This window comes from Phocoena sinus, chromosome 7, assembly GCF_008692025.1.
Source record: "Phocoena sinus isolate mPhoSin1 chromosome 7, mPhoSin1.pri, whole genome shotgun sequence".
Classification (NCBI taxonomy): domain Eukaryota; kingdom Metazoa; phylum Chordata; class Mammalia; order Artiodactyla; family Phocoenidae; genus Phocoena; species Phocoena sinus.
In genome coordinates this window covers 113102671-113115154 of record NC_045769.1, presented here as the reverse complement: position 1 = coordinate 113115154, position 12484 = coordinate 113102671, and the positions used below count along the sequence as shown (strand labels likewise).

Below are 12484 nucleotides of genomic sequence, written 5' to 3'. Positions count from 1 at the left end.
TGATGTTGAGCATATTTTCATGTGTTTGTTGGCCATCTGTATGTCTTTGGAGAAATGTCTATTTAGGTCTTCTGCCCATTTTTGGATTGGGTTGTTTCTTTTTCTGATACTGAGCTGCATGAGCTGCTTGTATATTTTGGAGATTAATCCTTTGTCAGTTGCTTCATTTGCAAATATTTTCTCCCATTCTGAGGGTTGTCTTTTGTTTTTGTTTATGATTTCCTTTGCTGTGCAAAAGTTTTAAAGTTTCATTAGGTCCAATTTTTCTAGTTTTGTTATTTATTTCCATTACTCTAGGAGGTGGGTCAAAAAGGATCTTGCTGTGACTTATGTAATAGAGTGTTCTGCCTCTGTTTTCTGCTAAGAGTTTGATAGTATCTGGGCTTATATTTAGGTCTTTAATCCATTTTGTGTTTATTTTTGTGTATGGTGTTAGGAAGTGTTCTAATTTCACACATTTACATGTAGCTGCCCAGTTTTACCAGCAAGACTTATTGATGAAACTGTCTTTTCTCCACTGTATATTCTTGCCTCCTTTGTCAAAGATATATACGTAGGTTTATTTCTGGGCTTTCTATCCTATTCCATTGATCTATCTTTCTGTTTTTGTGCTACTACCATACTGTCTTGATTACTGTAGCTTTGTAGTATAGTCTGAAGTCAGGGAGCCTGATTCCTCCAGCTACATTTTTCTTTCTCAAGATTGCTTTGGCTATTTGGAGTCTTTTATGTTTCCATACAAATTGTAAAAATTTTTGTTCTAGTTCTGTGAAAAATGCCATTGATAATTTGATAGGGATTGCACTGAATCTGTAGATTGCTTTGGGTAGTGTAGTCATTTTCACAATATTTATTCTTCCAGTCCAAGAACAAGGTATATATCTGCATCTGTTTATGTCGTCTTTGATTTCTTCCTCAGTGTTTTATAGTTTTCTGAGTACTCTTTTGCCTGCTTAGGTAGGTTTATTCCTAGGTATTTTATTCTTTTTTTGCAATGGTAAATGATACTGTTTCTTTAATTTCTCTTTCAGATGTTTTGTTGTTAGTGTATAGGAATGCAAGAGATTTCTGTGCATTGATTTTGTATCCTGCTACTTTACCAAATTCACTGATTAGCTCTAGTAATTTTCTGGTAGCATCTTTAGGATATTCTATGTATAGTATCATGTCATCTGCAAACAGTGACAGTTTTACTTCTTTTCCAATTTGGATTCCTTTTATTTCTTTTACTTCTCTGATTGCCATGGCTAAAACATCCAAAATACCTTTAATAATAGTGGTGAGAATGGGCACCCTTTTCTTGTTCCTGATCTTAGAGGAAATGCTTTCAGTTCTTCACCACTGAGAATGATGTTGGCTGTGCGTTTGCCATATGTGGCCTATATCATGTTGAGATAGGTTCGCTCTCTGCCCACCTTATGGAGAGTTTTTATCATAAATGGGTGTTGAATTTTGTCTAAAGCTTTTTGCATCTATTGAGATGATCATATGGTTTTATCCTTCAATTTGTTAATATGGTGTATCACATTGATTGATTTGCATATATTGAAGAATCCTTGCATTCCCAGGATAAACCCCACTTGATCATGGTGTATTATCCTTTTAATGTGTTGTTGGATTCTGTTTGCAAATATTTTGTTGAGGAGTTTTTCATCTATGTTCATCAGTGATATTGGCCTGTAGTTTTCTTTTTTTCTGACATCTTTGTCTCGTTTTGGTATCAGGGTGATGGTAGCCTCATAGAATGAGTTTGGGAGTGTTCCTCCCTCTACTATATTTTGGAAGAGTTTGAGAAGGATAGATGTTAGCTCTTTCTAAATGTTTGATAGAATTCGCCTGTGAAGCCATTTGGTCCTGAGCTTTTGTTTGCTGGAAGATTTTTAAATCACAGTTTCAAGTTCATTGCTTGTGATTGGTTGGTTCATATATTCTATTTCTTCCTGGTTCAGTCTTGGAAGGTTGTACTTTTCTAAGAATTTGTCTAATTCTTCCAGGTTGTCCATTTTATTTGCATATAGTTGCTTATAGTAGCCTCTCATGATCTTCTGTATTTCTGCAGTGTCAGTTGTTACTTCTCCTTTTTCGTTTCTAATCTGTTGATTTGAGTCTTCTCCCTTTTTTTCTTGATGAGTCTGGCTCATGGTTTATCGATTTTGTTTGTCTTCTCAAAGAACCAGCTTTTAGGTTTATTGATCTTTGCTATTGTTTTCTTCATTTCTTTTGTATTTATTTCTGATCTGATCTTTATGGTTTGTCTCCTTCTGCTAACTTTGAGTTTTTTTAGTCTTCCTTCTCTAATTGCTTTAGGTGTAAGGTTAGGTTGTTATTTGAGATTTTTCTTGTGTCTTTAGGTAGGATTATATTGCTATAAACTTCTGTCTTAGAACTGCTTTTGCTGTATCCCATAGGTTTTGGGTTGTCGTGTTTTCATTGTCATTTGTTCGTAAGGATTTTTTGCTTTCCTCTTCAATTTCCTCAGTGATCTCTTGGTTATTTAGTAGCATACTGTTTAGCCTCCACGTGTTTGTATATTCTACAGATTCTTTTTCATGTAATTGATATCTAGTCTCAAGGTGTTGTGGTCTGAAATGATGCTTGATATGATTTCAATTTTCTTAAATTTACATAGGCTTAATTTGTCACCCAAGATATTATCTATCCTGGAGAGTGTTCTGTATGTACTTGAGAAGAATGTGTATTCTGTGGTTTTTGGATGGAATGTCCTATAAATATCAATTAAGTCCATCTGATCCAATGTGTCATTTAAAGCTTGTGTTTTCTTATTTATTTTCTGTTTGGATGATCTCTCCATTGGTGTAAGTGAGGTTTTAAAGTCCCCTACTATTATTGTGTTACTGTCGAGTTTCCTTTTTATGGCTGTTAATATTTGCCTTAAGTATTGTGGTGCTCCTATTTTGGGTGCATAAATATTTACTACTGTTGTATCTTCTTCTTGCATCGATCCCTTGATCATTATTTAGTGTCCTTCCTTGTCTCTTGTAATAGTTTTTATTTTAAAGTCCCTGTTTTCTGATATGAGTATTGCTACTCCTGCTTCCTTTTGATTTCCATTTGCACAGAATATCTTCTTCCATTCCTCACTTTCAGTCTGTATGTGTCCCTAGATCTGAAGTAGGTCTCTTGTAGACAGCATATATATGAATCTTGTTTTTATATCTATTCAGACAGTCTTTGTCTTTTGGTTGGATTATTTAATCCATTTACATTTAAGGTAATTATTGATATATATATTCCTATTACCATTTTAAAAATTGTTTTGGGTTTTTTTTTTTTATAGGTCTTTTCCTTCTCTTGTGTTTCCCACTTAGGGAAGTTACATTATCATTTGTTGTTAAGCTGGTTGGGTGGTGCTGAGTTCTCTTAACTTTGCTTGTCTGTAAAGGTTGTAATTTCTCCAGTCCAATCTAAATTAGATCCTTTTTGGGTAGAGTAATCTTGTTTGTAGGTTTTTCCCTTTCATCATTTAAAATACATCCTGCTCCTCCCTTCTTGCTTGCAGAGTTTTGCTGAAAGATCAGCTGTTAACCATACGGGGATTCCCTTGTATGTTATTTCTTGCTTTTCCTTGGTTGCTTTTAATATTTTTTCTTTGTATTTAATTTTTGATAGTTTGATTAATATGTGTCTTGGCATGTTTCTCCTTGGACTGATCCTGTATGGGACTCTCTGAGCTTCCTGGACTTGATTGACTATTTCCTTTCCCATGGTAGGGAAGTTTTCAACTATAATCTCTCAAATATTTTCTCGGCCCCATTCTTTTACTCTTCTTCTTCTGGGACCCTGATAATTTGAATGTTGGTGCATTTAATGTTGTCCCAGAGTTCTCTGAAACTGTCCTCAATTCTTTTCATTCTTTTTTCTTTTTCTGCTCCTTGGCAGTTATTTTCACCATTTCATCTTTCAGGTCACTCATCCGTTCTTCTGCCTCAGTTATTCTGCCATTGGTTCCTTCTAGGGTATTTTATTTATTTATATTGTTTTTATTTTATTTATTTATTTATTTTATTTATTTTTTTTCTGTGCGCGGGCCTCTCACTGCTGTGGCCTCTCCCGTTGTGGAGCACAGGCTCTGGATGCGCAGGCTCAGCGACCATGGCTCACGGGCCCAGCTGCTCCGCGGCATGTGGGATCTTCCTGGACCGGGGCACGAACCCTTGTCCCCTGCATCAGCAGGCAGACTCTCAACCACTGCGCCACCAGGGAAGCCCCCTTCTAGGGTATTTTAAATTTGAGTTATTGTGTTGTTCATCACTGTTTATTTGTTCTTTAGTTCTTTTAGTTACTTGTTAAATGTTTATTATATTTTTTCCATTCTATTTCTGTGATTTTGAATCATCTTTACTATCATTACTCTGAATTCTTTTTCTGTTAGACTGCCCATCCCCTCTTCATTTGTTTGGTCTGGTGGGTTTTTACCTTGCTTCTTCATCTGTTGCATATTTCTTTGTCTCCTAATTTTGTTCAACTTACTGTGTTTTTGATCTCCTTCTGCAAGCTGTAGAGTCATAGTTCCTTTTAATTCTGTTGTCTGTGCCCAGTTGGTGAGGTTGGTCCAGCGACTTGTGTAGGCTTCCTTGTGGAGGGGACTGGAACCTCTGTTCTGGTGGGTGGAGCTGGATCTTGTCCCTCTGATTGGAAGGGCCATGTCCATTGGTCTGTTTTGCAGTGTCTGTGAGCTTAGTATGACTTTAGGTAGCCTGTCTGCTAATGGGTGGTTTTTTTTTTCCTGTCTTGCTAGTTGTTTGGTGTGAGGCAGTCATCACTGCAGCTTGCTGGTTGTTGGGTGGAGCTGGGTCTTAGTTTTGAGATGGAGACCTCTGGGAGAGATCTCATCAATAAATATTCTATGGAACCAGGTGTTCTCTGGTGGTCCAATGTCCTCGACTTGGCTTTCCCACCTCAGAGGCTCAGGCCTGACCCCCAGCCAGCACACCAATACCCTGCAAGCCACACAGTGCACAAGAAAAATAAGAAGTATAAACAAAACAAAACAAAAACAAAACTAAAAAAGATCCCCCTAAAATGAACAGATGAGACCCCAAGACAAATGGTAAAAGCAAAACCAAACAGACAAAAATCACACAAAGAAACATATATACAAACACTCACAAAAAGAAAAAAAAAGGGAAAAGAAAGAGAGTAACCAAACCAGTAAATAATTTCAAAAATGAAAAGAAACACTAAAAACGAAACTAACACAAACATAAAACCAGAAACATATCAAATGCAGAAAGCTAATTAAAAAAGGCAATGAAAGCATAAAACAAACACACAAAAACTATCCAAAAAAATGTAAAGACAAAGAAAGATGAAAGCAGAAGGAAAAAATACAAAACAACAAACTAGTAAAGTAAAAATAGAAAAATGTAAAATATAGTTAAAAATAAAATGAAAGCAAAGCAAGGGAAAAAAGCAAACAAGGAAAAAAACAATATAATGAAAAAGTACAGTAGAATTAGGAAAAAATAAATAAAAATATGTTAAAAATAAAAGCATAAAAAGAAAAGAAAAGGTAAAGAGAAAGGTAAAATTAAAGAATAATAATAATAAAGAAAAAGAACAACAGAACCGAAAAACAAAACAAAACAAAACAAAAGTAGTGATATTTTCCTGTGGCCTTAGCTGTCAGTGTCCTTGCCTCCACAGTGAGCCACAGCCAATCCCTGCCTACCCAGGAAGTCCTCCAATACTCCTAGGTAGTTCTCTGGACCTGCTGTGGGCACTGTGGGATCAGCTCATACTCTGATCTTGACCCATGTGTACTTGCCCACAAAGTCCACAGTTGCCCCCAAAGTCTGCAGCCTCAGTTCTGGGAACCCTCATTGTCTATTCAGGTATTCCACAGTTGCAGGGTTTACCCAGCTGATTGCAGGGGTTTAATCCACTGCTCCTGCAGCTGCACAGGGATATTTCCGTTTCTCATCTTTGGTCACACTGCTCCTGGGTTTCAGCCTTGGTTTTGGCCCCACCTCTGTGTGTGGGCTTCCCTCAGGCATCTGTTCCCCACCCAAGCAAGAGGAGGCAAAAGCAGTTGCTGATTAGGGCTCCCTTGCTCACTCAGGTTGGGGCTGAGGGAGGGATATAGCAGTCATAATTGGGATGTGCTGGGAGTGCCTGTGGGCCACAGAGGCTGGCATGAAGTTGCAAGAGCCCGAGGCATGACATGTGTTCTTCCAGGGAAGTTGGAAGGCAGTGGCTGGCTGCAGAGGCTTATGGGAAGGTGTGGGAAGAGACCTACCTTGCACACGGGACCCTTAGCAGCAGTGGCAACAGTCTCTGGGGTCCAAGGTAACAGCTGCGGCTCAGGGTGCACCATTTTACATTCACACCAGCAATGTTTGAGGCTTTCAAATTCTCTGTATCCTTGCCTTTCTTTATATTTTGCCTTAGAAATTCCATGCCCACTTGAATTATAATTAAATAGAAAAAGTATTTTCGTGGTTCAGTGGTAATAGTGAAGTTTCAATTAGATTAAGCATTTTATAACAGTCTCAGTAATTGGGCAGAATTGATTTATATTGTGGAACTAATTCTCCAGTTGCCTATGGATTATATGGTAAATAATTAATGATAATTTACTGCAGGCTTCCTTATAGAACAAACTTTATCGAGCTTCTACTTCAGGGTCATCTAATTATGCAGGAAATCTTTCTTTAGAAAGCAAACTGGTGATGGTTGTGTGTGTCTCTAGGGCATCCAGACTCTGAAACAAAGAAACTCACGATCTATTTATTGTCTTAATAGTTATGGTATAAAATGGCCAATCTTCACAAATACTTATACCGATAGAGGCTTCTGTGTGTTTTATTTATTTTTAAAAAATATTTATTTATTTTTGGCTGCATTGGGTCTTGATTGCGGCACGTGGGATCTTTCGTTGTGGTTTGTGGGCTCTTTATTGTGGCATGTGGACTTCTTTCTAATTGTGGTGCGCAGGCTCCAGAGTGCGTAAGCTCAGTAGTTGCGGTGTGAGGGCTCCAGAGTGCATGGGCTCTGTAGTTGCAACACATGGGCTCCCTAGTTGTGGCATGTGGTCTTAGTTTTCCTGTGGCATGTGGGATCTTAATTCCCCAACCAGAGATCAAACCCACTTCCCCTGCACTGGACCGTGGAAACTTAGCCACTGCACCACCAGGGAAGTCCCTTTCTGTGTGTTTTAACATCCTGTGGATTAGAATGCAGTAATTTTCTATGTTTCTTTCCAGATTGTTCACAGAACACTGGCAGCCATGTTGGGTTCCCTTGCTGCATTAGCAGCGCTGGCTGTGATTGGAGATGTAAGTGTAACATTTTGAGTCAATGGCTTAGCACTCAATAGAATGTCAGATTCAAAGACAGTCCAAGAATTAGGCATTAGCTGGTGATTTTACTTTTTTAATATACTCTTTCACATTTCCCATTAGTGGCATGAACTTTACAGCATTGATGAGTAATTAACATTTGACTTTATCACACACATCCCAGTGGTGTTATTCTCCACCCTAGCTGAGGAGAAGCTTGACTCATGGTGGTCAAGCATTTTCCCAGATCATGCAGCTGAGTTATGTTAGAGCTGGCCCTATGTACTGTCAGCCCATGGAAATTAGAGGAGGCCATCCTGGCTGGAGCAGAGAGGTGGGAGACAATGAGTTGGGGTTCTGTCCTGCAGACATCAGGAGGTCCCTGGATGTGCAAGTCTGGGGGGAATAGCACCCGCTCAGGGTCTGCGTGTGGTCCATTGGAATGCAGGGACATTGGAATGAATGTAGGGAAGCAAGAGAGGCCAAGTGCCCACTAGAGATGGAGGCCGGTGGAGCCTCCATCTTGAGGAGTAGTGCTGGAACTGACCAAGGTGGCAACATACAGAACTTAGGATTGAAAGCAACTCTGTAGAATTTCAGGGATTTTTCTGAAAAGTGCTACTAAAGGGCAGTCAGTGAACCAAAGAATAATAACTGGGGCTATGTTCAGTTAGTTATTTATTGTTTTTTTATTTTCTTTTTCTTGACTAGAGTTGGTATAAACAAACACTAACTCTAAGGGTAAAATGTCCCAGAATCCTAAAACTTACACATAAACCACTGTTATTTTTATTAATTGTTAAGGAGTAGTGTAGTAGTAGTTATTTAATTCTAGAAATCATTGACGTAGCACATGGCTTGTGCTGCAGGAACCTCCCTGGACCACTGTGCAGTCCTTTTCCAACAACCAGGCTCTCCAAGTGCCCTCAGTTCCCAGTCTGGGTTCCCAGTTCCCCATGATTCTACCTTCCCTTAAGGACATGGACGGGACTTAATAAATCTGCTGTTTTTTTTTATTGTCAAGTGCATAGGTTTGACGTTATTATGCTTTGGGTCATGAGTGTTTTTCAGTGATGATATAATCTGATTTCAAAGGCAAGCAGATGGTGTGACTTTCAACTCTGGTCCAATGAGTGGGTTTTCTGTAAAGGGCGGCATATATTTACAGTTTATCACCAGGAGGATGATGCCCAGGACTAATTGGCAAATTTGTGCTTTGATTGCAGAGACCTAGCCTGACCCACGTGGTGGAGTGGATTGATTTCGAGACTCTGGCCCTGCTGTTTGGCATGGTAATGACAGTCCTCCCAGCGGGACAGGGTCCGAAGCTTGCTGTAACCTTGGACCATCTCTTTTGCCACTGCTGACTCTTAAGACACTGTGATGCTTGACAATTAGGACTTGATTGAGAAGTGTTTGTGCAGGTCTAGCTGATTTCTCCTGAGAAGGAATGGAGTGATTGGTGCTCTGATTAGTTAGCTGTAAAATTTCAGCCTAAGGCCTGTCTGACAGTGAAATAATCTTGCCATTCAGAAAATTTAGAAATTTTTAAAAGTTACTGTACTTAAAATATAAAATGGAATATCCTAAACAGATAAACCATTTAAGTTTTTCAGTGATTGGAAAAGTACCTTTAATTATATGGATAAAGGAAGAAATGAAGAAATTGTCTCTAAGTAATTGTAATTACTTAGAGTAATTTCAAGTGGCCCCTCTACTGTGTGCTATGAAGAGTGTCACCAAATGACCTTGTAGGAAGGGAACTTTAAGACACACTAGTGGGCTAGTGTGGTACATGAGCCATAAACAAACTTAACTGGTATAAGTGGAATTTGACAGGGGTCTGAACAGCGGTGGGAATGGCTATTGCACTCTTGAACAGACCCACAGCAGCTGAGTGATTTGAGGAGGGTGTTTCCTCTCAGGGCTAGAAGACTCACACTGTGTAAAGCAGGTCACCACATGCCCTCACCTCCTTGCTAATATTCTTTCTGCCCTAGCACCATGGAGGGCCCTGCTGCTCTAGGCTTCGGTGTGACCCAAAGGGGCTGCCTACTCTGTGGGTGGAGTGGGAGGCATGTCAGTGCTCTGAACTCAGGCTTCATAGAGGAACAAATGTATTGGGTCCTGAAGTGTATAGCATTTGGGCCTATGGAAGGAAGAAGGAAGGCATACCAGATGGCTTATAAAATAGGTTTTTAAAAAAACTTAAATGATTGGTATATTAGTTTTCTGGGGTTGACATAATAAAGTACCACAGACTGGGTGACTTAAACAACAGAACTGTATTTCCTCACAGTTCTGGAGGCTGGAAGTCTGAGATCAAGGTGTTGGCAGGGTTGGTTTCCTCTGAGGCTTCTCTCCTTGACTTGTAGATGATCATCTTCTCCCTGTGTCCTCCCACGATTGTCCCTCTGGGCATATCTGTGTCCTCATCTCTTCTTCTTATAAGGTCACCAGTCATACTGGGTTAGGGCTTCACTTTTTTTTTTTTTTTTGCGTTACTTGGGCCTCTCACTGTTGTGGCCTCTCCCGTTGCGGAGCACAGGCTCCGGATGCGCAGGCTCAGCAGCCATGGCTCACAGGCCCAGCCACTCCATGGCATGTGGGATCTTCCCGGACTGGGGCACGAACCTGCGTCCCCTGCATCGGCAGGCGGACTCTCAACCACTGCGCCACCACAGAAGCCCAGGGCTTCACTTTAATTACCTTCTTAATATAGTTACATTTGGAGCTACTGGGGGTGGTTAGGATTTTTAAAATGAGTGGTTTAATTTTTTTCTCAAATGGAATCGGTAGAACTTTGTGGGGTGCAGAGACAGTCTATATAACTAGGCCCCTGCCTTTTCCACCCTGTTGCATGCCAGTCACTTACCCAGTCCCTGAGTTCCAGCATCTCTTGGGTGGTTCTGGCAGCTGATGTGTGGAACAGCTTCACCATGACAGTGGAAGACCACACAGGACCTACCCATCCACGTTCATGTGAAGCTTCCATTGGTGTGTGAAGCTCCACATTCTATAAATGGCCTCACAGTGGCCATTTGGGTTAGGATGAATATTGTTGGTCATGCTAGACAAGGTAGATATTTGTACTGAGTCTAAATTAATTTTTGGACACTTTTGTTTTGCACTGTTTATTTGAAAGACAGTATTGGGCCCACTCTTTTCTAAGTACTTTAGTTTACATAATGCTATTGAATTTTCACAACAACCTTACAAGGAACAGACATTCAGAGATGAGGTGAGAAAACCAAAGTACAGAGAATTAAAATTTTTTTCAAAGTTAAATTACTCCTAAGTAGCAGAATTGATATTTGAACCTGCATCTTCTCACTCCAAGTTCAGCACGTGATACATCACCATCTAAGGAGGTAGAATAGAGAATCTTCCTGAAAGTTCAGGCTGGTTGAAATGTCTGGTTGATTAGACTTAGAATAAATGGGACATTACTTTTTGTTACTATCTAGGATGATTATTCTCACCTACTCAGTGTCATCAGTAGAAAAATGCAAGTGAGTAGGCCTTCTGGGTTCATATAGAACACAGAGAATAATCATTTCAATGTAACTACTCTTATTTGCTTGTCTTGATCAAATTGGTGATAAAAATCTGTTAAATTATTTTAGGAAACAAAATTTAAGCCAGTTTAAAAGTCTTAAAACATTGAATTGTTGCTTGTGTGGACATTTAGGTGTAGAAGGCCATATTCTGTCCCATTTCGTTCCCTGTTTCTAGCTTGTGACTGTAAGTGAGTCACCTTCCATCTCTGCCTGCCAGTTTCCTGGTCTATAAGACAGAGAGTAATTATAACACAGTGTTCACTGTCAAGAGCAGATGGAATGATAATGTACCTTGGGCACATATCCCTGGACAAATATAGAGGTGCAAACCCACTAGCAAGGGACTTGATTCAGGGAGTTAGTAAGTGAACCACACTCATCAAGAGAGTGAGAAGCTTGATGAGGTGGTAGCTTTCACGCAGAGGCCAGAGATCAGATTTGAAAGGGGTAACTCTGGTGTCATTTCAGGATGGTGCTGAATGCTGAAACATTCTCCTTGTCTCCTGTTTCTTTTTTCCCCACAGATGATTTTAGTAGCTATATTTTCAGAGACTGGATTTTTTGATTATTGTGCTGTAAAGGTAAGTTTGATGTGGCATTTAATAGTTATGTGTTAATTAATTGACATTTATTTTTCCACCATTACATATTTAGTGAATAAAACTACCACTTAAAGCAAATATTTTAAAATTCTGTCCTCCTTTTCAAAATCACTGCTGAAAAGCTGGACATAGTTGCTGTGCTAAGTTAGGTGCCTCTGAGCAACACTTTCAGCTTCTCAACAAATAACCAAAGAAGAGGATCAAGGAGAAGAGTACTAGAGATGAGTGTTTGTATGACAGGGTTCAAATTGGCAGTTGAGAGCTATGCACCAAAACTGTTTTGCACTTCAGAGTATCCAAATATTTTTAATCATCAGCTTCTGACTACTCCACTTTTTGGTGAAATAATTTCAATGATTACTTTCTAAACATTGAGCATATAAACATTCCTTTTTTTTTTTTACTGTATTTAATTAATTAATTATTTTAAAAAATCTGTATTGGAGTATAATTGCGTTACATTGTTGTGTTAGTTTCTGCTGTATAACGAAGTGAATCAGCTATACGCATACATATACCCCCATATACCCTGAGGAATCCACCAGCAAGTTCTGACTGGCAGAATTTGTACTGGTCCTGGCTGAAAACCCGGCCTGCGCCCAGCAGCCATACCACAGACGAGCCCATGCCCATGCCGCTCAGATCTCCCAACTGGATATTGGATATAGCTTTTGATGGTTTAGGGCCTCTTTCACTTGACCTAGCCATGTGGGTGACAGGGTCTTGGTGCTCTGGCCTGGTGTCAGGCCTGAGCCTCTGAGGTGGAAGTGCCAAGTTCAGGACATTGGACCACCAGAGACCTCCCAGCCACACATAATATCAAATGGTGAGAGCTCTTTCAGAATTCTCCATCTCAATGTGAAGACCCAGCTCCACGAACAGCCAGCAATCTCCAGTGCTGGACACCCCATGCCAAACAACTGGCAAGACAGGAACACAACACCACACATTAGCAGAGGGGCTGCCTAAAATCATACTAAGTTCACAGACACCCCAAAACAGACCACCAGAAGCAGCCCTG

The 12484-nt window shown here is 39.9% G+C and overlaps 1 protein-coding gene across 4 annotated transcripts in view; it reads left to right on the top strand.

Moving 5' to 3' along the window:
* The window catches only part of OCA2 (OCA2 melanosomal transmembrane protein), a 276122-nt gene that overhangs the window by 88660 nt on the left and 174978 nt on the right, over positions 1-12484 (top strand). For all 4 annotated transcript variants that reach the window (XM_032638526.1, XM_032638523.1, XM_032638525.1 and 1 more), the window contains exons 10-12: positions 7227-7298; positions 8528-8593; positions 11386-11442. In XM_032638526.1, the coding sequence (XP_032494417.1) occupies positions 7227-7298; positions 8528-8593; positions 11386-11442 (195 nt within the window). The remainder of the gene's footprint in view (positions 1-7226; positions 7299-8527; positions 8594-11385; positions 11443-12484) is intronic.